The following is a 26,066-nucleotide window of genomic DNA, read 5'->3' on the forward strand; positions in this document are numbered from 1 at the left end:
ATTGCCAGAGATGCAAACTTGGACGGAAGGCTGCATGTTCTCTTTGATTAGCATATATTATTTATACAGATCATCAAGAAGCACAAACAGTGCCGGGGGGGATAGTAGCCTTTAATAGGTGGCCCTTGCCTATTTGGGCTGCCCCCAGAAGCCATCAGCATCCAGCCACGGGACCTGCGTGGCCTTTCCGTGTCCCCTGGAGTTGGCACCCCTCTGGCCACTCCTTGTGGCTCCCAGGCAGGGTGGGAGATACGGAGCATTGGCCCTTTGGGGGTGTACAGTTTCCACGGCAGAGCAATGGAGCTGTTTCTCTATCCATCCCCACCCCCAATTGCAGAATATTCCAGACTTTCTGATCCAAAAACCTGTTTGCCAAAGGAGGGGCAAAGAGGGAGAGGGAAAGACCTCGCCAGTCCCTTTTATTGTTCCATTTTTTTAATCACTTTTGGTTTGATCTGTACAAAGGTGTTGAAAAATATACAAATTGTACATTACGCCCCTCACTGCCTGCTGAGCTGGCTCCCCCTCACTAAAGAGAGCAGGAAAACGGAGCCTGAATCTCCCCCCGCCCCCCGCCCCCTGCAAGCTCCGAAGCTAATTTGCCTCTGATTTTTACTGCTGGCACATCTTTCGCTTCTTCAACTAATTCAGCAAAATGACTCAGAGTTTCTCTTCCTGGAAAAGAGTTCAGCGAAAGATCAGTTCCTGATACCTGAGAACTAGGACGGCGAAATCCCCTTCGTGGGCCTGTGTGTGTGGAAAAGGAGAAGAGACACTCGGGGAACAGTTGTGGAGGGACGTTAACTAGTTTGCCGATCACTTATTCTGTTTCTGTTCTTTGCGCATGGCTGAACATCTTTGTAAATTAAAGTGCTGCCCTCTAGCGATTCGGATTGATCTACCTGAAAAGGTGAGCACCTTGTTGCCAGAGGAGAGTGAAGTGGACCTGTTGCCATCTCGTCCCAAGGCCTGGATGGGAAGGGCAGGAGGGCAGCGGGGATTTGTAAAGATGGCAGCTACTTGATTCCACCCTTTCAATGGCCCCCAGAGACAGGGAGGTCTCGACTGATAAGGGCCGCCTTGACCATTAAGGAGCCCCGAAAGCTCTGAAGCAGAAGGCAAGGACCAAGTCTCGAGGTTGGGGTGCATGATGGGAAATTCCCCTGGCCTTCAAGCAGGGCTAAGAGTGCCTCAGCTGATGGCCGCCACCTACAGAACAAGCCTTTCTAGGACCAGGAAAGGGCTTGGCTGGTGGTGGCACCATCCCGGGAAAGGGGGCATTCTCCCCTGGCGTCTGGCCAATGGAAGGGGAGGGCAGATGGAGGAGCCAGTTCTCCCCCGCCCTCGTCAAGGGCAGACAGGGGCCTGGGGGGGCTCTGTGCACGGAGGGAACCTGGTCAGGCTGCGGTGAGGGCCTTGGACGTAAATAAGATCAATATAAAAATGTTTCCTGCTAGGGCCGGGGCGTTTCGTGCAGGCCGAATGTGCTGCTTTGGGGTCAGCGGTGGTGCCGGAGGGTGAGGTGGGTGGAGCCCCCAGACAGGACCCGCCTTGCACGAAACATGGGAAGGGCCAGCCCTTAGTCGTCGTCGGCGTCATCGTCGTCATCGTCGTCATCGTCATCTTCGGTGTTTATCTCTCCTTCCAGCACATCCTCAATCCAGTCTTCCAGCTCCTCTGCGGAGGGCAGGTCTTCCTCATCATCCATGTCCATCCAGACACTGTCGGCCTGCGGGGGGCACAGCGCAGGAGGAAGCTGCTGGGGGAGTCCACTTGGACAGGCCAAGCCCCCCCGCCTCCAGCATCCAGGCCTTCTCCTCTCTTGGCCCACCATCTCTGCCCCCTTTCGAGGCTCAGTCTGGTGGCCCCCGTCACTCCCCAGTTGGGAAAGCCCGCAACTGCCCCCGCCCACCTCCAGGCTGTGCCCCATGGGGCCAGCCTCTGTCACCCAAGGGGCAGCCACGTGTTTGACGGTACTCACATCCGTTACGTTGACCACACCAATCTGAGGCCGGGACAGGTCGATGTCGAAGGTTTTCTCCCAGTAAGGGATCAGCTGGGAAGGAAGGAAGGCAAGTGGGGAGAGTAAGCCCCTCAGGAGAGAGAGAGAGAGCCACCTGGGTTGGGTTGGGGGCTGGAATGGGGTGGACCGTGGGGTAGAGAGCCCCCTCCCCCCAGGGATCCTGCTGGGCCCTTTTCTGCGTCCCCCGTGAGATCTTGCAGGCCAGGAGGGAAGGACAGCGGGGGGGAGGTGCCCAGGCGGTTCCCAGAGTGGCTCCTAAAAGCCCCCTCCCCGCTCTGTTTTGAAGGACACGGTGGGCTCTTCACCAGCGGGAATTCCTCGGGATCGATCCAGATGATGCTGAGATCCGGGTTGTCTGTGTTGTCTTGGGCGACTTCCTTCAGGATCTCCAGGAACTCATAACCGTCTGAGGAGAGAGAGAGCGGGCAGGGGCATTAAGCCCCTCCTCCCAGTCCCCCTTTTCCGCAGGAGCAGCTCTGGCCAAGGGCAGCCCAGGGTGGGGCTAGAACCAGCAGCCAGGGAACGTCTTCAGGTGCTCGCGCAGGCCGCAGGGATCCTTGGTTGTGTGTGCAAGGTAAATCTGACCTGCGTGTCGAGAAGCAGGAGGTGCTTCTCTTGCACAAACCAGGTTTATAGCTGGAGAAATCGTGGACACGCAGGACTTGGGGATTCAGTGCAGGGTTCCCCCCCCCCCAAAAAAAATCTAGAATGACTTACCAGGATCATCCTCCTCTGCGAAGGCCACGATGTGGATGCCATCCACGTCGTCTTCCTAAACAGGCAAGAAGGCAGGAAGGAAGATTGACGCTGGGCGACTTTATGGCTCTCTTGGCGGTTTAGGACTGGCAGAGTCCCCAACCCAGGAAGGAGAAGCAAGCAGCCTCTAGCCACTCAGGACCTCCCCACGCCACCCCCAGCATCAACAGAAATAAGCCTGAGTCCTGCAAAGGAGCCAGCATGTTTCCAGGGCCAAGAGTCCGGGGGAGGGGGTGACCCTCCCCAGGAGCAGCCCTTCCATCCCACAGTGCAGTTTCCCTGGGCAGGGCCTGGGCTGTGGCAAAGGAAGGGACTCGGCTGAGGGCCCCCAAAACTTCCCAGGGCTTGTAAATTCGCCATGGTGGTTGGAGTCGGGCTTTGGCTGGGCATCCACAGAAGCCGGCCGGCTGCCCCCTTGCGTGAGATCTGGGCAGACCTGCCGTGTCTTTGGGGGGCTCAAAGGGGGCGTGGTGATGCCTTTGGACCTAGGAAGGTAAACTGGGGGGGACGTATTTATCATTGATGACCTGGCCAGCACAGAGGATCTGTTTTCACCAGATCGCTGGCTTTGTGCGCTTTCTTGATTATTCGTGGGGAGCCGATATATATATGGGGGAGGGAGGGGAGGGAGAGCTCTGAGTTTGGGGTTCCTCTTTCTGCTATGTACAGTGAAGCTATGGTGGGGGCTTGGGCAAACTGACCCCCCTCCAGACTTGCTTCTTCTTTGCCTCCGGTGGGAAGACCCCCCTCCCTTCTGCGCTGTGTCCGACTCCTGGGCCAAGCCTCTGGGCCTGGAGCCCATCGTCCCCGGCCTCTCCCTGTCTGTTCACGTGCAAAAGTCAGCAGGGCAGGCAGAACCTGCCAGCTCGGCTCAGCTCGGCTGCGGGGAAGAGCTGCTGCAGCGGCAGCGCCCGCTTCCTGCCCTCCTTACATCGCCAGGGAGCTGCGCCCTCCCTCCTTTCGCCTGGGATCACCTGAGATGGGAAGGAGGCGGCCTTTAGGCAAGCGCGCCACCAGCCGTCCCCGTGGAGGTGGGTGGCCTGGAGAGGCCGCTGGTGAGAAGCCCAGCTTCACGAGCAGCCCAGGCGGTTTTCGTGGGGGACGTTTTGCTTCGTCCCTTTTCTGGCTACTTTGGTCTCACCTGTCAACTGGCCCCCTTTCCGGAAGGGCCTGCTGGCACCTTCCTGCTTCCCCCGGGGGCCTGCCTAGAAGTGGGGAGGGGGCTCTCTCAGATCTGTGAACGTACCCAAGTCTCATACATGCTGTCTGGGTGCAGCTTCCTCAGCGTTGGCCTGCAAGAGACGGGCAAAGGGTGAGGCGACCGAGGCCAGCAAGGTCTTTCCAGGCCGGGCCAGGCAGGTAAAGACCGCCCCCCCAGGTAGAGGCTGTTTCCTTGGCAACGGGGCAGCGGGAGGTTTTTTGAGTTCCCAGCCCAAGGACTCCTAGGGCTCCCCCACCCGAATATTAACCAGCCCCAACCCTATTTACTAGCTGCAGAGGGCGCCCAGGGGATCGTGACAAAACCCCTTAATTACAGGTTGGCCCTTGGCCTTCCTGGCTTCTAGCAGCCGAACTTCTTGGCAGGCACCATCCGGGTCAGCGCCAAAGAGGCCTTTCCCAGGGAACCGCCTCTCCAGGGGGAGGAGGGGGGAGGGATGCCGGCCTCCTTTTCTTCCAAATTTTTGTGAGCAGCTGGACCAGTCAGGCTAGGCGGTCCTGCCATCCTGGGTGCCCTCTTTCCGTATGGGCCAGCAGGCAGAGGCCCACCTAATCGCTTGGGTGGGTGCTGGGAGACCCCCTGCTCTGGGACGGGAGGAGGAGGGGACCCATTTGAGGCGTGCTCCCCAATTGGGGGAGGGTACCGAGCAACAGGCTCAGAAATGCCATCTTCCTTGGTCTTTGCCAGGCTCATAATGGCGAAGGGCGTTTCTGGGCTGATGATCGCCAGCAGCCCCAGTCCAACACCACCAGGCATGGGGAGGGGAGACGGCCGACCGCCGGGGCCAAATGTGTGCAGTTTCCATGACAGCCGGAGGAGGAGGAAGAACAGGAGAACAAGGGATGCTGCTGTTGATGCTGGGAAGACGGCTGCCATGGCAACCGAGGAAGGTCTCCCCAGCCCGCCAGGCACAGTGTGAGCTGCTGCTCCGAAGGGCCCCTGCTGCCAGGGAGCCCCTCCCCCGAGGGCAGGCGGGCAGCGAGGCTTCACCTCTTGTGCTCTTCCATGAACTGGACTATCTCTTCCTCGCTATTCGGCTTGTCCGGGATGGTGACCGGCTTCTCCATAAAAGGCTCGTAGTAGTCAATCTCGTTCAGCTTCAGGGACAGCGTCTTTGCCACCTGCCAAAACAGAGGAGGACCAGTTGGGCGGACCTCCTGGGGCGGGGTGGGGGTGGGGGGGTGTCCACAGCTGCCCCCGCGCTCCCTGAAAATGCATGGACTTTGGCTCCAGAATTCTGGCTGTTAGCTGGGGAGTATTGGGAGTTGAAGTCTCGCTGGATGTCCTCTTTGCCATTTGGGCAAAAGGAAACCCTAGCCCCTCCCTCCCTCCCTCCCTCCCTCACATACCTTACTGTCAAAAGTCGCAAAGAAAGGGATGTAAGGGTGGAATTCTTCAGCAGCATCTTCAAAGGCCTTGAAATCTGGAAGAGAAGGCGGAGGAGTCACCCCTGGTCGCCCCGGCAGGCCAGCTCCTTCCCTGGGTCTGGTAGTAGCCTATTTTCTGGTGGCCTGAGATTTCCCTTCCCCCCTCACCCACCTTTCCACGTTGGATTTTTTTTCTACCTGGGTGTCCTGAACCCCGTCTCTCCTGGGACCCCCTCCTCCCCTCCTCCACTCACGCTCAGAGTCCTCGTTCTTGAAGTAGCCGATGAGTTTGGGTACATCGTCGATCCTCTCGAAGGCTTCAAGCTCGTTTTCTCCATCGATAAACTCCACAGGGTCTTCCAGGACCTGCAGGAAAGGGTGAAGGTCAGCCTTGGCTTGGCTCTCTGGCCACGTCTGCCCGGCTGACCGACAGGGAGGGGTGTCTGCTTCTGCCCAGAGTCCTTGGCCTTTTTAAGGGGAGGGGGACTTTAGAGCAGGCTGGCAGGGGCATTCTGGGACTTGACGTCCACACCCCTTGGAGGCTGAGGCCGAGAAACCCTGCTGGAAGTGGGTGGCCATCAGCACCCTGGACAGGGCCTGGAAGCGGGTGGCTCTGGCCCCTATGAGCCCCCAGCAGTTGAGAAGCAAACGGTGGGAGGGGGGGGGGAGGGGAGGGGTTACTCCCAGCCACCCCTCCCCGCCGGCCTGGATAACATGCGAAGGAGGGGAGGGCAACGAAGCAGAACCAAAGGGGGCAAGATCCGAGCTGCCTCAGCTGCGGGACTTGGAAGGAAGGCTGACGCCCAGGGTGGGCGGGAAAGAGCTTTCCTTGGGATCCTCCGCATTAGGGGGCTTTTCCCCTGGGGAGAGGGGCTGCGGGGGGCGCTGAGAAGACGGTCACTACTTACGTCGAGGAGAAACTCCACCAAGGTGTCAGCTGAAAATTCCCCATCGTATTCGATGACTTCGTCCTCCTTGTACACGTAGATGCTGTCTTCCTCAACCAGCCCTGCGGGGGAGGCCAAAGGGAGGTCACCCAGAGGTCGCGTTTGGACCTCTGAGCATGGAGAAAGGCAGCCTGGTTCCGCAAAAGTGGGCCCCCCATGCCAGGATGGATCGGCCTACCAAGGGTAGGGCCACTTGCTCTCCATCCGGTCCTTCTCAGGCAACTGGTTGCAGGTGGGGCTCGGAAGGGCTAAATTCTGCCCAGAGGCCAAGAAGTCGTTTAGACTGTAAGCTTTGGGGTGCAACGATCTCCGTGTCTAGAGAGCCCCCAAGTCCCTTAGAGAGAAGCAGGCGTTGAATGAGCCCAGAGCCGGCCATTTTCACGGCCCCCTGGTGGCCTCCAAACGCCCCTCTGCTTCTTCCCTGGAGCCCCGAATCCAAACTCGCTTGCAGCCTGGGGGAGCGGGAAACGGGCCTCCCAGAAGAGCCTTCTGCTCAGCCAAGGGATGTCAAGCCTTACCTAATTTTTTGGCCACCGCGGCATCCTTCTCTGCGTCCACCAGGCCAAATCCGACCCCTTTGTCTTCCAGGACTTGGGCTGCTAACTAGGAGAAAGAGCCCCAGGCGGCAGGCAGGCGGGGCAGACGCAGAGAGAGAGAGAGAGAGAGAGAAAGAAGAAAGGGAATGAAAAGATGGCCGGGAACTTCTTGAAGGATTTCTGGGGAGAGGATCCAGATTGTACCGATCAGATGTATTGATTTATTCAATGTTTTACACCCCCTGGCTCCCAACCTCAACCTCAGCCACCGGCTTCCTGCATGCTGCACGTCTGGAAGGTTTTAGCCAAATGCAACTGTTCAATAACAGCTTCGGGTCACCTGGTTCCTCCCAAACTTTGCAAAAGCGCTGAGGTAGCTGGGCTCCCCCCTCCTTTCCCTCCGAGAGCTTTAACCTTGAATCCTCGGTCGGGGATACAAGTGGGGGAATTCAGCTCCGGGGGGGCACCCGACCCAACCGCCAGGCTGCTCTGCTTGAGCCGCGTTGAGGGTTGAGAGACTCCCCACGGAGCGCTGGAGACCCAGGGCTGCCTTGCGAGGCCGAGCGCGAAGAGGTCCGCTTCCTCCAGGCTCGGAGGGCCCCCGAAGCCCCTTTTCCTCTCGGAGGCCGTCTCAGGCGGGCCTTCCCTCCGAATGGCTTCGGCCCCGTCACCCGTCTAAGACCTCTCTGGGTCAGGCCTTGGATGGGGAAGCAGGCGCCACCCCCCCACCCCCGGCCATGGACAGGAGGGTCCGGTCCAGTCAGGGTTCGGGTCATCAGAGCCTCTGGAGAAAGCCAGCGTCTCCATGGGACGGATTCCTGGCCAGGGTCTCCGGGCTGACCCAGCAGGGTCCTGCCTTTTGTTCGCTCATCTTGACACGCACATGGTCCTACTGTGGGCCACAGTTAATCCCAGCCTTGAGGACCCAGTCCGGCGAGGGGACACCTGCCCCCTTCTCCTTCCGGCCCCCTTTTCTCCTTCCTCTTTGCCCCCCACTGCGTCCCTGAATGCAGCCTGCTCCGTTCCGTCTTCCCTCCTGCTTGCAGTCACGGCACCTCCTCCCCCCCAGGCTGCTCTGGCTCCCCCTGCGCAACATTCCCAAGGAAGTGGGCCTGGCCGCCTCTCCCCTCCAGGGGCTCCAAATTTAGCCCGGTGACGTCCCACGTCTCCAGCGCTCTCTGGAAGAGCGAGGGAGAGCTCTGGGAGTGGGGCAGACCCCCGCCTCCCTTGATGCCCCTGGCCCCGGCTGCGAGAAGGGCCAACATGCCGCCTCCTACCCGGCCGGTTAGAGACCCCTCCTCCTGTGCACCCCTGTTTAAGGGAGGGAGCTAAAGTGGCCCTTTCCCCGTCCCACGTCCCGACTGCTAGACCGCTACAGTAAGTGGTGACAAGTCCATCCCTCGCCCCTCCCCCGGCCCCCAGGGCCCCCAGGGCCCCTGTGCTCTGCCTCCTCGGCCGGCCTGATGTGGGCCCCCAGCACGGCAGAGCCCCTCCCACCGCCTGATGGGCCCCGGCCCCTACCTCCAGGATCAGCTCCTCCAGCTCAAACTGCCTCTGCGAAGCCTTGTCCTCCCCACCGGCTCGTGGTAGAGCAGCGCCAGCACCTCGTACTTCTTCAGGACGGCCTTGTAGTTCTTCATGTTGACGTCGATGACCCGGTCGATGCCATCGTACTCGGGGAAATCCAGCCCCTCCTCGCCACGGGCCATGGGGCCGGCCAAGGCCAGCAGCAGGGCGGCCAAGCTCAGGCTGAGCCACTTCATCCTGCCGCGAAGGGGCTCCGGGGGTCCTTCCCCAAGACGAGCGAGGGAGAGGCGGCTGCCCTGGGCTTCCCTGCCTTCCTGCCTTCCCTTCCTCCCTCTCGTGGCTCCCGGTCAGGTACAGGGGGCTGGCTGGGCCGGCGGCTCTTTGCTGACACAGGCAGGTGCCCGGGACTGGCCGAGGAGGGTGACCACCGCACGGAGGGGTGAGGAGCTGCAAAGGCGGAGGAGCAAAGCTCCAGGCAGCGCATAAAAGACCCTCGGGCGGGGGGGAGGGCTCTGGAGCTGGAGGGCCGTCTTATCCACAGATATTTGGCACCGTCCCCAGCCGGCCACCTCTTGCTCCTGTCTATATATGTCAATGGGGAGAAGGTCGGGAGCAGGGTACCCGATGGGGAGTGCCAGCCCCCCCAAAGACCCCCACAGATCCCCTTTGCCCACTGGCCCCTTTGCTGCCGGGGCCCAGGCTCCCTCCCCCCCCGCAATGGGTCCCTCCAGTTTTCTCCCCTCCCCCCCCCCCGGCCTGCATTGGAGGGCATCTCCTTATCGCCATATTAAGGAAGTGGGGCCGTGAAGGAGGCATGCGGGGCAGGGCAAGACGGCGTGGCTAAAAATAAGAGGAGATGACTCGGAGGTAAATCAAGACCCGCTTGTGCGGATGGCAGGGAAATTAGAGAGGGGGGGGGGCGCCAGATGCCTGGGAGCTCTTGAGTTACAGGGGGCAGTTAGGTAAGTGTGTGTGAGCGGGGGGGCGGGGGGTCAGGGAGTCGCTCCTTCTGCGCCTTGGCCCTCCCAGGCATCTCTGGCCGGGAGCCTCCAGCCAAGCAGGGCAATTGGCAACGGAGGCAGGGAGCGTCTCAGGCAGAGGCCACCGTGCTCCGGGTACCACAGGCAGAGGGAGGGCCAGGCCTTCCAGAGGACTAGCCACTTGGCTTCCGACAGGCAGGCTGACCCCGGGAGGGCTCCAGGTGGGGAAGGGAGGGAGAGCCTCTGCCCATCACCTGCCAGGGCTCCGCTGGTGGGACTCCGCCCATTAAGCAAGGGGGGAGTCTCCTTCTGGGTAAAGAAGCCCCCCCCGGCCTGCTCTGCCGCCTCTTGAACTGGGGTGGGTGGCCCTGGGCAGCCCCTTTGCCTCCTGGACGGAGAGAGAAACCGGGGCCCCGAAGTGCGGGCACAGGGGCGTGTCTCTGGCAACGCTGGGCCTCTCCACCAGAGCCCTCAGGACAGGCCCAGCATGGAGGAAAGCCCCTCCCTCTGCCCTCCGCGGCTCTGCCCAAGGCACCTCCTCTAAGTCGGAGAAGTGGGCAGCAGCCGGTGCCAAAGAAACGGCCCTTTCCAGGGCGAAAGCGCAGCTGGGCGCCGGGCGCCTCCTGGTCTGAGGGTTGCAGGGAGAACGCACATTCGATGGGGGGGGGCATCTCAGATTCGGTGCTTTGGCCTAATTTTGGGGGGTGTCACAAACAGGTGGCTCAGAGGCACAGGGTGCCCCACCCAGCCTGGCTGTCCTGGCTAAGGCTGGAGGGCGGCATCCTGGTTGGCATCAGAGTACCCTGGTAGGCTCAGCGGGGCAAAGGCCTCAGCAGCTCACCTGAGTCTCTCCAGCCCCACTGAACTCAAGGGAGAGGAAAGGAGGCCACGTGGAGTAGCCGCCTCCCCGGTTCAAGAGCAAAGACAGCTTCTTTGGAAGGGGGCAGGGGGAATAGACCATCCTTTCCCCCTCCATGCCCCCCCCAATTGATGTCTCCTTCGTGCCCCCAAGAGCAGCTGTTTCCCAGTGACCTGCAGTTCGGACATCCTTGTTTTTAACCCTGGGCAGACATTGAACCCCCCTCCCCCGGGGTGAGGGAGCAACCCCCCCTCTCCATCCGGCTGCTGCTTCGGTCCTGCATGCACGCACACACACACACACACACACACACACACACACACACACACACACACGCACACACAATGTTGGGTTCAGCTCTTCCAGGAGAGGCCCTTCCCCGCAGGGGGAGGGGGCTGTGGGGCAGGAGCAGGCCTCCTTCTGGAGGTTTGGGGAACTCAGCTGGGCTCACGGATGGGGTGACCCCCCGGCTGGCATTTCTTGGGCCAAGGGCGAGTCTCTTCGAGGATGACGGGGTTGCTGGCTCTGGGTCTGCCTTGGCCTAAGGTGGGGTGGAGCCTCGGCCCCGGCTGGCCTTGGTCCCAGGTGTCCTGCCTCGCAGGTGAGCCCTTCCGCTTGGGCCTGGCTGTGTGCACGACGAACAGGCAGCTGTCCCTTGTGATTTAGGGCCTCCTTCGCCCGCGGTTCCCAGGAAGATGACAGGAGCGTGGAGGTGACCTGAAGTCTCCGCTCCCCATGGCCAGCCGGATGCAGGCAGAGCGGCACATCCTTCTCCTTGTGCCATGAAGGAGGGGTGGGGGGGCATTTGGTCCCAGGAGCGGCAGGACAAAAGCGGGCCAGTCTCTCCGCAGCACTCGGGGGCTGGGAGACCCCCTGCTCCCTCCCCGTCCAGCCCTGTGGTTGAGGGGCTGGCCAAATTCCCTGCCTCTTTGCTGGGCAGCCCTGGAGCCCCTCCCGCCCCCCCTCCAAGCCCCTCAAGGCCAGCCCTCCTCTGGCCTCCCTTTCGGAGCCTTCACCTGGGCGCACAAGCCAGGCGTCTCCTCCCTGGGCCCCCAGAGGCCCCAGGGCCCCTCCCGCCCCGTTTCCTCTGGCTAAAGGGGAAGGTGGGGGCTCATCCCTCAATGCAATGGGGAGGCGATGCTTTCCAGTCTTCCCAGTTCCCATCACACCGCCCAAGGCTGCGGGAAGTCTGGGACCCTCCCCAAGCAACTCCCCTCCCCCAAGTTGGGGCACTGCCCCTCTCAAGATCGGGGGAGGAGGGACCCGCCAGGTGCAAGGCTGGGCTTTCGGCTGTCTTTAAGGCAAGCTATGTCCTGGCAGCTATTTTTAGCCCAGTCCGGCCGTCCAGCAGCTGCTGTTATTTTAATCTGTGCCTGAACTGGTGCCAGGAGCTGCTGGGGCTGAAGTCAGCCGGGGCTATTTTGGGCCTTTCTGCTGACCCGCCAGCTTCCCTGTAACCCGCCGCCTGGCTGTTCTGTCCCAGAGGCACCTGGGCCCCAGGACACCTGGGGTGGTGGGGATCTGTCCACAAGCTCCACTCGGGGGGCGGGGGGGAAGCCCCTCCTGCGGAGGTCAGCAAAGGGGAGGGGCCTCTTCTGCTTTGCTCAAGCTGGGCCCCTCAGCAGCCCATCCAGGGAATTGGGCCCCTCCGGGCCCCAAGTGGTCGGCGCAGTAACACCCCCCCTCCTCCTCCCCAAATGATGGACGAGCTGCCTCTCCTCCTTTTCTGACGTCTTAGGCCAGCGTCCTTGAAAGGAAGCGAGGAAAACCTCTTCCGTCCGGAGGCACAGAAGGCTCGGAGAAGGCCCTGCCCCCCGAGGCCAGGAGGGGGCCGAAGAAGATGGGTGGTCCAAGGGGCGGCCAGCTCCACGGTCACTTCCCTGGTCCGAACATTCAGTCGACCCCCACCCCCCGCCCTCTTTCCTTGGACCCCCATTTCCAGACCCCCAGTGTTCTTTCTGAATGAAGCAGCCTTGGGGGGAGGGGAATGGCGGGACTGCGTTTATTGCATCTTTCAGCTACTAATTGGGCTACAGGCCGTGAGGGGCTGGATCCAAGGGGCTGCCCGGCTCTTCTCTGGGGCTTAGTAGTAGGTCTCCTTCTCCACCCAGCCTGGAAAGGAAAGAAAACAGCCAGAGGTCAATAGCTGGAGGTTCTTTCTGCGTGTGTGTGTGTGTGTGTGTGTGTGTGTGTGTGTGAGAGAGAGAGAGAGAGAGAGAGGTGTCTGTGTGTGTGTGAGAGAGAGAGAGAGAGGGAAAGGGAGAGAGATTGGGTGGGGGGGGAGAGAGCTGCAAGCGGGAAGTCTGCCCCACCCCCCACCCCCCGCAGGCTGCTCTCAAGGCAGGACTCCAAAGCCCATGGTTCTGCAAGGAGGGTGGAAGCATCACCTGGAAGACCAGGTGCCGTGGGAGAGCGGAGGGGGCTGGACGGGGGAGCCAGCACAAAAGGGGCCGATCCGGTCCTCCCACTGCATAGAGAAGGTGGGGGGCAGCCGGGGGGGGCACACTCACCCCCGGGGTAGCGCCGCAGAAGCAGCTTCCGGACCTCGTCGTAGACGAAGATGAGGAGGCTGTAGGGGAAGGCGCAGAACCACCAGGTGACCCTGCAAGACAGAGAGAGAGAGAGCTGGCTCAGAGGGGCCGCCAGTGGGGCGCAGGGGCTGGAGACAGGAGGGGAGGAGCCCCGGTGCCTGGGGGAGGAGGAGGAGCGGCCCCACTCACTTGAGGGGGTACATCCGGAGGGCCACCCCCATCCCCGGGCAGTACGACAGGAAGGCAGCCAGAGCGGTTTCCTCCAGGAGGCCGAAGATCAGGATCTTGTTCCTGGGAGAGAGCGAGAGACGGGGGCTCAGGGGTGGCAGGAGCTGCGGGCAGCAGGCGGCCTCTCTGGGCGCTCATTCATGGGGCACGATGGCGGAGGAGGAGCCTCCGTGGGCAGAGGCAGTCTACCTTTGGACACGGGTTCTGGGGAAGGGCTGTTCTGATGGCCTCGAGGCCCAGACGGGGGCTCCCGCCAACCAAGGAGGAAGGAGGGCTCCCCAAAGGCCACCTGGCCTGCCTCATCTGTGGAAGGCGCCCAGCTCACTTCATGCCCTGCTGGAAGACGGAGTTCCGGCGCGTCTTGCAGATGATCAGGTCAGCCCACTGCACCACCACGATGCTGGCAAAGAAGGCCGTGTGGCAGGTGAACTCCACCACCTTCCGCTGCTCGTATGTCTGCCGGGAGGGAACACACACCGCCCAGTGGGGACCCCTGGAGAGGCAGACCCCCCCCACAAAGGTCCCCTTGTCTGCCTCTGGCCGGCAGAGCTCCCTTACGCTACAGCAAGGCAGCAGCCAAGCGCGGAGCCCTTCCGACTCACCCACTCCTGGCCGTAGCTGTCCTCCAGGTCGTTCTTGGAACGGTCGTCCCATTCCAGGCGGATGCCCAGCAAAGTGTTGGGCAGGAAGCCGTTCTCGGCCAGGATGACGAAGTAGGTGAAGAAGCCCCCCAGGGCCTGGATCATGCCTGGAGAGACACACGGGAGCGGGGGGGTTCCCTTAGCTCCTTGGCGAAGCAGCCCCTTGAGGCCACGGGTGCCCCCGGCCCAAGTGGCCTGGCTCACCAATCTGCCCGTAGGCCATGCTGATGAGGCGCTGGTTCACCAGCTTGTCCGTCTTCGGGTTCCTCGGCTGCCTTTTCATGATGTCGCTTTCAGCTGCCTCGTAGGCGAGGGAGATGGCGGGCACCTAGAGGAGGAGGAGGAGGAGGAGGAGGAGGAGGAGGAGGAGGAGGAGGAGGAGGAGGAGGAGGAGGAGGAGGAGGAGGAGGAGGAGGAGGAGATGGCGAACCCTTCAGGCTGGGAGTTCCGCTTGGAAACCCTGGAAGGAAGCAGGCCAGACTCACCATGTCGGTGCCCAGGTCAATACACAGGATGGTGACGGTGCCCAAGGGCAGCGGGATGTTGGCGATGATGAACAGGAGGAAGGGGGTGATCTCGGGAATGTTGCTGGTGAGCGTGTAGGCGATGGATTTCTTCAGGTTGTCAAAGATCAGCCGGCCTGTTGGGGGATGCCACGGAGTAGGACCCACGCAGGAAATTCCCAGGCACCCCACCCCCTTGGGCTCCTGTGGGGCACACACCTTCCTCCACCCCCGTCACGATGGAGGCAAAGTTGTCGTCCAGGAGGATCATATCCGCTGCCTGCTTGGAGACGTCCGAGCCAGAGATGCCCATAGCGATCCCGATGTCTGCTTTCTTGAGGGCGGGGGAGTCGTTCACCCCATCCCCCGTCACTGCCACTATGGCCCCCTGCAGGGCCGTGGAGGGGGGGTCAATGATGGAGGGGGAGGATGCCCCACGCCCTCCTGCCAGTTTGCTGAACGTAGAGGCATGGAACCCCCTATTTCTGGCTTCAGGCAAGACCCCAGCCCGGCAAAAAGACCAGCACTACGGCCACCTCTCGGTCCTTATTGACCTGAGGAAGCAGTGCCCTATGTGGGCACAGCCACCGGGCATTGCCTGGGCTGACAGATCCCTCCTGCCCGCCAAAGAGCTGAGCGGCCCCACCTGCCTCTGGCACCCCTCCACGATGATCAGCTTCTGCTGGGGAGACGTGCGGGCAAAGACGATCTCCGTGTGGTTCTTCAGGATCTCGTCCAGGTGTTCGGACGTCATGTCCTTCAGATCGGAGCCATGGACCACGCAGGCCTTGGCCTCCCTAGGTGGAGATGCCCGGCGGTGTGAGCGGTGGCAGCGCAGGGACCCCGAAGGACGGGGAGGCCTGTAGGCGGAGGGGCTGACCTACCGAGGGTTGACCTGGTTGATGGGGATGTTCAGCCGGATGGCAATGTCTTCGACAGTCTCGTTGCCCTCGGAGATGATGCCCACGCCCTTGGCGATGGCCTTGGCTGTGATGGGGTGGTCGCCCGTCACCATGATCACCTGCCAGGAGAGAGTTGAAGCATCTCCAAGGGGAGCCTCCGGTCCAGGGTCGCCTCCCCTGCCGTAGGGCTGCCCCGCCTGCTGCCCACGTGGGTCTCTCTCACCAGCACCCCCCCAATGGGGAAAGTGGAGGCTGCGTGCACCCGAGGGAGCGTGCTGTGCCGGCTCACCTTGATCCCAGCGCTTCGGCACTTCCCCACGGCATCCGGCACGGCCGCTCGAGGGGGGTCAATCATGGACATGAGCCCCACGAAGCAGAGGTTGGTGACCGGGAAGTTGACCTCATCCGCGTCAAACTTGAAGCCGCGGGGAAACTGGTCTTCCGGCAGGTAGAACAGGCAGAAACCTTGCGAGGGGGAGACCAGGCCGCGTGAGAGGCCGGACACCTGTGGCCCAGCTTCCCCACCCCTCCGCGCTCAAGCCCCCCGGGGGCCCCCCTCCCCCTGGGAGAAGAGTCCTCACCCAGCACCCTCTCGCCCAGCCCGCCCAGCTCCAGGTAGGCATTCTGGAAGGCGTCGCGCATCTCCTCATCCAGGGGCACCTCCTGTCCTTGCAGGAGGATGGTAGAGCAGCGGTCAAGGATGCGCTCGGGGGCGCCCTTCATCACCAGCACGTGGCCGCTCGGCTTGTCTTCCGGCTCGTGGATGGAGAGCTGGGGGAAAGCTGCTGAGAGCCTGGCAGGCCTGGAGCACCCCGGCCCCCTCCCCAACGGTGGCCTCAGAAGGGTGGGGGGGAGACCTGGGCTTTGGTCTGAAGTTTAAGGAGGCAGCACCCCACGTTCTCCCTGCTGTTGGGGGCTCCTTGGGACAGCTGAGACCCCCCAGCTCATTTCCTCACCTGGTATTTGTTGGTGGAGTTGAAGGGGATCTCGGTCACTTTGGGGTTCCTGTCCCGCATCTTCTGGACGGAGCCGCAAGAGAGCTCGATGCACTTGAGGAGGGCGGACTCGGAGGCATCACCGGCCGTGTCTTTCTGGCGAAAGGGGGAAGGAGAGTTGCCCGGGCCAGCTCTCCCCCATCCCAGCCCTGCCCCCTTCAAAACGGGGGAGGGAAAGTCTCCCCCAACTCCGGCTTGGCTGCTGCTGACTCCGGGAAGACTCAGCGGGTCTTTTGCCCTGCCCTGTTCGGGGACTTTGCCGGCCTCCCGCTCTCGGGATCTCCCAGTGGCCTTCCATCCAAGTCTGGGCCAGAGGATCTTTCTCAAGATGGGGAGATTTTAACTAGCCTGCCCTCTAGTGGCGAAAGACGGGCATACCTTGGAAATGGGGATCTTGTCCTGTCCCGCCTTGAACACAGCCCTGTTGCACAGCCCTGCGATGCGGGCCAGAGCCGTCCAGGTGGGGGAGCGCTTGTCAAAAGTTGCCCCTGGGGAAAAGAGGTTGAACCTGGTCACAATAAGCACACCCTCTGCAGATGCTCAGAGACCCTCTTTGCCATCCTTGCGCTCAGTCCAATCCTGAATGGAGGCCCCCCCCCTCACCACTCTGGTCCTCGGTGGTGTCTGCCTCGTGAATCTGATTGTCGAACCACATGTGGGCCACCGTCATGCGGTTCTGGGTGAGGGTGCCGGTCTTGTCGGAGCAGATGGTGGAGGTGGAGCCCAGCGTCTCCACGGCCTCCAGGTTCTTGACCAGGCAGTTCTTCCGCGCCATGCGCTTGGCGGTCAGCGTCAGGCAGACCTGCCATCCGAGAAGGGGGAGGGGGGGTCAGTTGGGGAGGGTCCAGGGCCGCCGTGCTTGGCGTCTCGGATCCCCCAGGAGCCCAGCGCTGCCTTCAGAAGGATATCAAGGCCGAGGCTGCAAGGAGGGAGTCAGAGCTGGACGGGAGGCCGAAGGGCTCTGGCCCTCTGGCGGTCCCTCCAGCCTAGCTCCCCCCTTCGCCAGACCGGCCTCTTTGCGTTACCTGGCGGCTTTTCTGGAGAATGGGCCCTCCTCCTCCTCCTCCTCCTCCTCCTGAGGCCCCATGCTCAGGCAGCTGCTGCCGCTTACCGTGACGGTGGCCAAGAGGCCCTCGGGCACGTTGGCCACTATGATGCCAATCAGGAAGATGACCGCCTCCAGCCAGGTGTAGCCCAGGATGAGGGACAGGATGAAGAAGGACATGCCCAGGAAGACGGCCACCCCGGTGATGATCTGGATGAAGTGCTCAATCTCCATGGCGATGGGGGTGCGGCCCACCTCCAGCCCGGATGCCAGGGAGGCGATGCGCCCCATCACAGTCCGGTCCCCAGTGGAGATGACGATGCCACGTGCGGTGCCTGGCAGGGGGAGAGAGGAGGGTGAGGGGCTGCCACTGGCCCCTGCCTGTCTGCCCCCCCCTCAACCCTCCTGGACCGAGGGTGGGCAGGGCGGGCGCCTCCTCCGGCCCTTCACCTTCCACGCAGTTGGTGGAGAAGAAGCAGATGTTGCGCGTCTCGAGGGGGTTCTCGTGCGTGAACTCTGGGGAGCGCGTCTGAGGCTCCGACTCGCCCGTCAGGGAGGAGTTGTCCACCTGCCGGGGAGAGAAGCGCAGAGAATGGCCGCCCAAGCCTCGGGGGCCAGCATCCTCCTGCCACGGGCGCCCGCGGGAGTGGCAGCACACCCGCTGCGGCCCTGTGCCCAGCGAAGGCCTGGGGTCCCTCTCCAAGCGAGGCCTCTCCCCCCGGAAGGGAGGAGGTCCCTCCTGGCCAGCCTCACCTTGCACCCATGAGAGGAGATCACCCTCAGGTCAGCAGGAATCCGGTCCCCGCCGCGCACCTCCACCAGATCCCCCACCACCACGTTTTCTGCGTTGATCTGCATCTTCTCACCTTCCCGGATCACCAGGGCTTGCTGGGGGAGAGAGAGCATCCTGGGGGCCGTGGCTCCTCTGCCCACCTGCTGCTGGGCACTTGGGGTCCCCGAGCCTCCAGCGCTGGCTCGCGCACAGACCTTCCTGGAAAGCGGGGCGCGGGGAGGGAGGGCGGCTCACCTGAGGCACCATGTTTTTGAAGGAGTCCATAATTTTGGAGCTCTTGGCCTCCTGGTAGTAGGAGAAGCAGCCGGTGACGATGACCACGGCCGCCAGCACCACGCCCAGGTACAGCTGGAAGAAACATTTGGGGGAACAGCAGGGGCATCGGTCACCCCCCTGGACAAACCTCCTTCCCTGATGCTTCTCCAACCCGGTTGGTGCACTGGTGCTCTGGAGACCATCCTGAACTACAAGTCCCAGCAGGCCTCTCAGCTGAGCCCAGGTGCTGAGGCTGCTGGGAGTTGTAGTCTAAGCACAACCACAGGCTCCAGGAAGCAGCCAGAAAAATCCCCTCCCACAAGGAAGAACGGGTCCCCGCTGCCCTTTCTCAGCCTCTGCGGAGGGATTGGCCAGCCTGCCGGGGCGGCCTGAGTGGTGTTCGTTGAGCTGCCACCCTGGCCGCCTGCCCCCCAAAGTGCCGCGGTTAAAAGCCATTTTTAGAAGGAAAAGATGATGAAAAGCACAGGGCCGCCTGGTGGCCAAAGGAAGCCTCCCTTGCGGGGGGTGGTGGTGGGGAGGCCCTGGCCGATGCCTGTCCTGCCCCTGCCGTGTCTGGGCCCCCCTCCCCCTGAGCTGGGTCCTGGTGGGGGCTTTGCTGCTGTGTTTCCGGCTGCCCCTGGGTTTCCTCTCGGTCCGGACGGTCTCCTGTTCCCACAGCCCCACCTGCCCCCAAAGGGCTCCTGGCTCTTTGGCAGATGCTTTCCAGGCAGGGGAGGGAAGAAACAGCCACGTCTCACCCCCCCTCTTGCTGTGTTGTTTGCAGAGAGGCTGAATGGTTTCCACGTGCACGGAAGCCTTTGGGGGCCATGCAGTCGGTACAGCCTGGAGTCCATTGCTGCCCCCCCATTCCCTGCTTGCCCCCCAGGTGTGTCCAGTGAAAAAGGGAAATTCAGCCCGTTTGATGGGCTCGCTATCGTTCAGCTGGGGCAGCCAACAGCCCCCCCAGAAGCTTTAAAGCAGCCCCTCACAGCCCCCTAAGGCCCGGCCCAGGGAGCCTCCCTCCTCGGTTCGCTGGCTGGCTGCTCGGGACTCACGTTGTCATTGGCCGGCTCCTCCTCCATGGCCGCCTGGATGCTGTAGGCGAGGAAGCAGAGGATGGCTCCGATCCACAGGAGGATGGAGAAGCCCCCGAAGAGCTGCCGGCAGAACTTGACCCACTCTGGGATGGTGGGCGGGGGGGTCAGGGCATTGGGGCCGTCCTGGGCCAGGATCTCGGCTGCCCGGGTGTTGGTCAAGCCCTGCCGTGGCCAGGAGGAGGGAAGGAGCAGCGGAGGGAGGAGCGGGAAGGTGGGGGGACAGAGAGAGAAAGGTTGGGGTGAAGCCAGCCCACCCGGGGGCGGGGGGCTGGAGGTCAGTTCATTGGGAACAAGACAAAACTTACAGAGTTCGCGTGAAGCACAATGAAAAACCTCCCAGTGAAATAATAAGGCCTCTAGCTATTGGACTCGCGCAGGTTAATTCCATACATTTCTAATAAACCGGTCAGTTGCAGGAGGAGGATGACCCCCCGCTCGGCGGGCAAGGCCTCCACAGGGCTGCAGCCCAGATTCAGCCAAACGGCGTTTCCGGTTCTCCTCCTGGGATTTAATGGGGGGGAGACCCAGGCCCTCCGAGCTTCAGGGTGCTCTGGCGCACACGGCAAATGTCCGGGGGAGGGGGCTTGCCAAGGAGCCCCTGGAGCATGAAAATGGGTGGGGAGGTGAGAGGCAGCTTGATGGGACCCACCTTGGAAAGATCGACCTGGTACTTCCGGCTGATCTCGTCCAGAGAGAGCCTGTGGTCATCCTGGTGGAAGAGAGACGCCCCAGAGAGTCTCGGAGAGGTTCTCCCTGCAAACGGAGGGGCGCCCCCAACCCTCCGCCTCCCACAGAAGTCTCCTCCGAAGCCTGAGCGATGGAGGCGGCCGGGGGCCCTGCTGCCCGCCAGCTGCCCCCTGCTCGCCAGCTGCCCGCTGCCCAGGGCCGGCCTTACCAGGTTCACTTCCTTCTTCAGCTCGTCCAGCTCTTTCTCCTTCTGCTTCTTCTTCCCGCCGCCATTCTCGGCCGTGGGGCCCGGGGGCACCGAGTCTCGCCCAGTCTGAGTGGGGGAGATGCCGTTGAGCAGGTGGGCCAGGAGCAGGAAGGGACAAGAACCTGGGGGGGGGGCCAGGGGGGGCTCCCGCCTGTCTCCCTTGGAGTGGCAACTCAGCTCACCTCTGGGGCGTTGAATCCGTGGGGCTCAGAAGCCCCACGTTGGTGCCCGTTCCCTGACCTCTAGCGGGGCCTGTGCCAGGGGCCAGGCCTGGATGCCCCTTTGCCCACCCGGCCCACTTGGGCGCTCCTCCTCTCCGCCTCCTCTTTGCCACAGAACCAGCTGCCCTGCTTGGCAACTCCCGACGGGACTCTTATCGTCCTGGCATTTCTGCCCCAAAGGACCCACCGGAAGGGAGGGAGCTGCATCCGGAGGCTGAAACCCGATGCCCCCCCGCAGAGCTGCCAGACTTCTGAAAACGACACGGGAGCTGCATGCGCCCTCCCCTCCCCTGCCCCGATGCGGTACCAGGGTCCACCCGTCAAGCCTGCTCTCAGCAGCTGCCTCTGGGCACGGAGGGCCTTCTAGGCGGTGGGACGTGCCGTGAACTTGTCCCCTGCTCTGATCAAACCGTCCAGCCTTGGGGGCATTCCAGCATCACAGGGGGGCGGGGGCAGAGCAAAGCCTGTTTGACATTCCTGTCCCAGCAGAGCCCCCCCGCATCCCCTCCCCAAGGTGGAAAAACCTCCCAAACTTTCTCCGGAGCTGCTTTGCTCCTTCTCCAGCGCTTCCCAGGTGGGGGCCAGGACTGGGCACCAATCGGGGGTCCTCCAGCCTCTTTTCCAGATGAGTCCGAATGTGGGATTTGGGGCTCTTCCACTCGGTGGGCCTTGCGATCTTTTAGAACCCAAGATCCTTTCTCTACCTTAGGCCAAGACCAGCTTCACCTGCAGGGGTCTTGGGGGGCTTTGCCCACTGCCAGGAAAGGGCCCCCCCGGGAAAATGCTTGAGGGGAAAAAATCTGCATCCAGTTTTCAAAAGATCAAAACTCCCGAAATCTTCCCATCACAATGCTTCAAATGCAGAGCCTCCCCAGGATCCCCACCCAGTCCTCGCTGCCTTAATGCTGCGCAGGGCCTGTGGTCCCCCGACAAAGGAAAGGCTGCCCCCCAATCCCGATCCAGAGGGAGATTCCGATCCAACCCCATTCATGCCACAATCACACACACACACACACACACACACACACACCCCCGGTATCCGAAAGGGTTCCCGGTGGCCCTTTGCACTTTCTGCCCCTGGGAGCTGTGCCCACGGGCAGAGGGGGAGGGGGCCTTTCAGTGATGCTCTCGGGTGGGCTTCAACCACCCCGGTCCCACCGGCCGAAGCTCTGGCTCAGGGGGCAGGAGACCTTCAGCATCTGAGCCCGGCAGAGACCCCGGTGGGCACGTGAGGCCAAGGCCGGCTCTGGCAGGGGAGTCCAACAGCCGGTGTCACTCATGCTTCCAGCTGGCATCTCTGCCACCCTGGCCCTGTCCGTGAGGGTCAGCCGGACTTTCCTGCCAGTGGCGTTGGTGACCTCTGAGAGCCCCAGCAGGCAGGTTTGGAAGCAGCCGGCATGATTCCCAGGAGGCTCTCAAAGCAGGGGAGGGAGCGTTGGGGCCACTCGGTCCGGGCCCCCCACTGCACCCCCCGGCCCAGCCTGGAGCCCTGCTCTTCCTCTTAGGCGGGTGCCAGCTCTGTGCCCCTGGCCTGCCCAACCCCTCCACCGCTGCCTGTCCTTCCTGGCCCAGGATACTCACCCCTTTGCCCATTGTGCCCAGGGCAGCAAGAGGGCCAAGCGGGCAGCTGGATGTCAGAGGAGTCCCCCTTTCCTGAAATAGCTCTGGCTCCCCTCTGCTCCGCTCTCCCTCTCTGGACAGAGGCACTGGCTGAAAGGGGATCTTGAAGGGAGGAAGGCTCCTCCCCCCACGGACCCTCCCCCTTTTCTCAGGCTTTCCCAACCTCTCCCCCCAACCAGGCTGTTTTCAAGAACAGGGAGTTGGTTCTGCCCACTCTCTGGGCAGGGAAGAGTGGCTGGCCCTTGGCTCCCTCCCCTTCTCCTGGCGCAGAGGCCTCCCTGGGCACAGTAGCCTGTTACCAGCTAAAGAAAAGCCCCCCTCCCTTGCTGTATTAGAGGGGGCTGGGGAGGGAGGGAGGGGGAACTGCCCACTGTCACAAATCACAAACTGACTGCCCTGTGTGCCAACTCTGGGCTGACTCTTTCTACGCTGACCTTCCACGGAAGCCCCATGCTGGCGGAACCCAGTCCGGGGATTCTGCAGGACCTGATCCTGGTCGAGGGAGAACTTCTGAACTGGCCTGTGAGGGGCCCAACCCTGACTTCTGCAGAGGGCATCCTCCCCTGACCCACAGATTCCCATTTGCGCCGTTACGCAGTTCAGAACGCGGAAACCTGCGTAGGTCCAAACCAGGCGTTCTGAGCCAGGTGGGCGGAGGAGAGTTTTCAGGCGTTTGCGCTTTGCTTCTCTTGCGTTAAGTTGTAAGCTGCTTCAGGGGTTTCCTCATGGGGGGAGGGGTTCTTGATAAGTGACACCCTTCCTGAATCGCGTTGTCTTATCGAGGGTGTGACAATAGGCAGCCGAGGGCGTCCTCCCCTTTGTGAGTGACGTGTTCGGCACCCCTCCTTCGGTCAAACCCCCACAAAAGCTGGCCCTTCCATGAGCCAACAGCTCTGAGAAGGGTCTACAGGATGCTGAGCCTCAAACCACAGTTTGCAAGTGTCGGGGGGGCGCTGATAAGCCACGTGCTCAATTGGTGCAATCTGGCAGGAAAACCGGAGTAGAACTTGAGTGCCCAGGAAAGGGCAACGTTCGCCCCAACAACGGGGGCTGCCAGAGGGAAAGGAGACTCTGGCAAAGCTTGGAAGGGGGGCTGCACCTGCAAAGAGCCCCTAGAGAGATCATGAGCCGGCCACATCTGAGGCCTCAAGGCTGCTTCTGCCTGGAGTGTGGGTGCCCCCCCCCCGCCTTGGCCTAAAAGGGGGGAGCTCTTCCGGAAGGGCTGCCCTGCAAGCCAGATAGCCGTGGGAGTCAAGGGGAGGGAGAACGCCGTGGCCGAAGGAAGAGGGTGGGAGGCTTCCAGGCAGCTCTTGGGGAATAACATTTTCCTGACTTTAACGAAATCTGACCTTTCCTGCTGCTCCAGAGGGATTTAGCTCCAGGGACTGCGGGGCCAGGTTATTTATTTCTAAATCTCTTTTTAATATGCCTTTGGAGGGCAGGAAAGAAAAGCCTCGACATTCCACTTGGGGGCCTTACTCCGATGCCCTGGGCATCCCAGAGGGGGCTGCGGGGGTGGTTGTGGGTCTCAGTCACGGGGGGGGGGCTCTGCAAAAGCCCCTCGATTTTAAGCTGCACTTGGGAGGGGAGGAGTCAGGTGCGTAGCTGCTTTTAGAAGACAGTTAAGGTTTTTGTGTAGCGGCTTGCCGAGGGGAAACTTCATTTCTTTTGTAAATAAAACCTCAAGCAAACAAATATCCCGCCGGATACAAAGGAACCCAAAGAGTTTGCAAGCAATTTGACATCTCCCACTCCTTCCCCCCCCACTTTCCTTCCAGCCTCCGGTCTCCCTTACCTATTTGGAAAGGGGGTCTCCCTGGCAGGGAGGGTCTGCAGAGATGCAGCGGGAGGCCTCACCCACCCAGGCTCCCCTTGGGCAGACAGCTCTTGGGGAACAACCAGCGTCCCTTGGGTTGCACTTTGAGAGCTTGGGGGCCTTGCAAAAGATGTGCTGGTGGGGCCCCTGGGGACCAGTTTCCCGGTCAGGCGATGCTCCCTCGCTGTGCACCATGGGAGGGGCTCGGCCAGGAAGCTGTGAGCAGGTGTTTGAAGGGCGGAAAAACAGCCTCCTTCTCTTACAAACGCAACTTGCGCTCCTGCGTGGAGGATCATTTGTGCGTCCAGTGTTTTTGTTGTCTTTTGTGGAGTCTCTGTGCCAAACAGAGTGGCCCCAGCAGGATGATCACATGCAAAGGGGGGGAAGCTTCCTGCAACCCAGTGGGGGGAGTGGGGTGGGGGGGCAGGGATGATTTTGTGTTCCAGGCCCCCACCTAGGAGGGCACCGAAGGCAGCCCCCCTCCTGAATCGGGCCTGGGTTTCCTGCATTATAAAACATGGTGCCGGGGAGGGGGGCAACTAGGGGAGGGAAGGAGCAGCTCACGCAGGCAGGAGAATCAGGAGCTGAGGCTGGAAAGTTGTTGCGGGGGAGCTGGCCGTGGCTCGTTTTGCTGCTTCATCCTCCCCCACTGAGACCCACAAAACTTGGCCAGGCATCCCGGCCACGGAAGCACCTGCTGTTTTGTTCCGGACAGTCATGCTGGACGGACACCAGCGGGTCCCTTGCCCTGCAGGCTCCTGGCTCTCTTCCTCGCCATTGTTTGTGCAACCAGGACCAGCAAAGGCCTGCGGAGTCAGCGGAAAAACCCGCCAGAGCCGCTCCTTCCTTTGGCCAGGACTTGCCTACCCAGAGCAGGTCCGAACTGAAGCAGCTTCTCGGCCGAGGAGGGAAGACAAAGGAAGCCCAGGTGCCTTTGGGACAACCTGGACGAGGGAGAACTTCCACAGCCATCGCAGCCTCAGGCAAAACCCTGCTGGGGGCTGGGGGAGAGCAGGAGGCCCCAGGAGCTGCAGCTGGTTCATTGCTCTCGGCATTTAGCTAATCCTGTTTGAAGGGGAGCCTGTTTTGAAACGCCCCCCGCCCCGTAGTTGGGCCACAGACTTCCTGTCTCCCTGCCTCAAGTCCATCGCAATCCAGCACCGAAAGAGGGGAAAGCGCTTTTTCCTTTGATGGATCGGCTGTCCTGCGTCCATTTCCCTCCAGAGGCTCCTGCCAGGCAGGACTCCCGGGAAGGGGGGCTTGGGGGGGGGGCAGAAATCCCCTTGGGGAGACCAAAGGGAGGGGTCCAGAGCCCCTCTTGGGCCTGAAGGACATCTTCCCAACTGGGAGACTGGGGCTCCTTTGCATGCCTGTAAATGTGGAAAGAGAGGAGATGTGTGTCCCCCGCCCCCCGCCAAAGACCTCCCCATGTTAGGTCAAGGAAGACCAAGTATTTGCTCCGTGCGTTTCTCTTCCTTCTGTGGGAAGAGGGACTCTGCCCCCCGCTTGACCCTCCCAGCACTGAGGGGTCCAGTGTGGGGTGGGAGGAAGGGCTCGGCCGGAGCCGATCTGGGCCTCCATTGTAATTCCGAGGAGGAAGCGGTGGAATCCGAATGGAAAAAACCCAGGAGGGGAATGGGGCAGACCTGGTTCCTGGCAGGCCCATGAAAGCAATGAGCCCGTCCGTCTCCTGCCAATGTTCCCGAGCGCCCCCGGGATGAAAAGAGGTCAGCTGAGCGAGCGAGGAGCCAAACGAGAATGCAAGGAGCACAAAGGCTCCCGGCTGCACCTGCCAGGCAGGGGGGCAGCTCCAGCCCTCCCTTGGCAAGGGCAGCTTGGGGCGAGAGAGCATGTGCAGAGGGCTGGGAGTTAGAAGCAAGCTTGAGGACAAGGAAGACTCGGTTTCAGACCGCGACTGTTGCCCCCAAGCCCAGAAATTGCCCCCGAACCTCCTTGGGGGCCCCTTTGTCCTCTCTTCATGAAGGATCCAGGACCCTTCCTGCAGGGGATTTGGGGGTGGGTGGGTGGGCAGCCGCATCTGGCCAGCTCTCGGCTGCAGGCTGGCACCAGGCTGGGGCTGCCCGGGCCCTCTCAACCCTTCTCTGCTGTGAAAGTGGGGCGGCACACTCAGCCGCCCCATCTTTGGCAGGCAAGCTCTTCCCATCGTCAAGGGAACATGGCGGCCTTGTGCCTCCGAATCTGCAGCCTGGGAAACGCAGAGGCTGCAGGCTGGCTGGCGGGGAGGGGTGGGAGCTGGAAAGAATGCCCCGG

General features: G+C 62.0%; 2 protein-coding genes across 2 annotated transcripts; both read right to left on the reverse strand.

Moving 5' to 3' along the window:
* Window positions 1–417: 417 nt before the first annotated feature.
* On the reverse strand, window positions 418–8,740 carry CASQ1 (calsequestrin 1). The gene is given in 12 exon segments (XM_026720290.2): window positions 418–1,729; window positions 1,982–2,056; window positions 2,329–2,429; window positions 2,741–2,795; window positions 4,026–4,071; window positions 4,989–5,119; window positions 5,348–5,421; window positions 5,620–5,731; window positions 6,274–6,374; window positions 6,831–6,915; window positions 8,370–8,422; window positions 8,425–8,740. Coding segments are annotated over 12 exon segments (1,170 nt in total). The 5' UTR covers window positions 8,612–8,740; the 3' UTR covers window positions 418–1,579.
* Window positions 8,741–12,194: 3,454 nt separating this feature from the next.
* Window positions 12,195–22,144, reverse strand: LOC113449261 (sodium/potassium-transporting ATPase subunit alpha-2). The gene is made up of 23 exons (XM_026720289.2): window positions 21,941–22,144; window positions 20,100–20,204; window positions 19,854–19,913; window positions 19,163–19,366; window positions 18,087–18,200; window positions 17,813–17,947; window positions 17,510–17,627; window positions 17,126–17,394; window positions 16,618–16,816; window positions 16,393–16,502; window positions 15,976–16,110; window positions 15,601–15,790; window positions 15,309–15,484; window positions 15,002–15,138; window positions 14,764–14,914; window positions 14,337–14,505; window positions 14,100–14,254; window positions 13,819–13,942; window positions 13,576–13,721; window positions 13,299–13,429; window positions 12,935–13,036; window positions 12,725–12,816; window positions 12,195–12,326 (listed from the first exon to the last, which is right to left on the reverse strand). Exons 1-23 carry the CDS (start codon window positions 21,950–21,952, stop codon window positions 12,298–12,300), a joined length of 3,063 nt encoding a protein of 1,020 aa, XP_026576074.1. The 5' UTR covers window positions 21,953–22,144; the 3' UTR covers window positions 12,195–12,297.
* Between the last annotated feature and the right edge of the window lie 3,922 nt (window positions 22,145–26,066).

Source organism: Pseudonaja textilis, chromosome 16 (genome assembly GCF_049901715.1).
Source record: "Pseudonaja textilis isolate UNSWEBS1 chromosome 16, rPseTex1.2, whole genome shotgun sequence".
In the NCBI taxonomy this organism is placed as follows: domain Eukaryota; kingdom Metazoa; phylum Chordata; class Lepidosauria; order Squamata; family Elapidae; genus Pseudonaja; species Pseudonaja textilis.

Coding starts and splice junctions, on each gene's coding strand:
- LOC113449261 (XM_026720289.2), bottom strand. Junction 18,201..19,162: donor AGGAGCCGGCCAATGACAAC/GTGAGTCCCGAG, acceptor TGTTTCTTCCAG/CTGTACCTGGGCGTGGTGCT. Junction 13,037..13,298: donor GTCTTCCAGCAGGGCATGAA/GTGAGCTGGGCG, acceptor GCTCTCTCCCAG/GAACAAGATCCTGATCTTCG.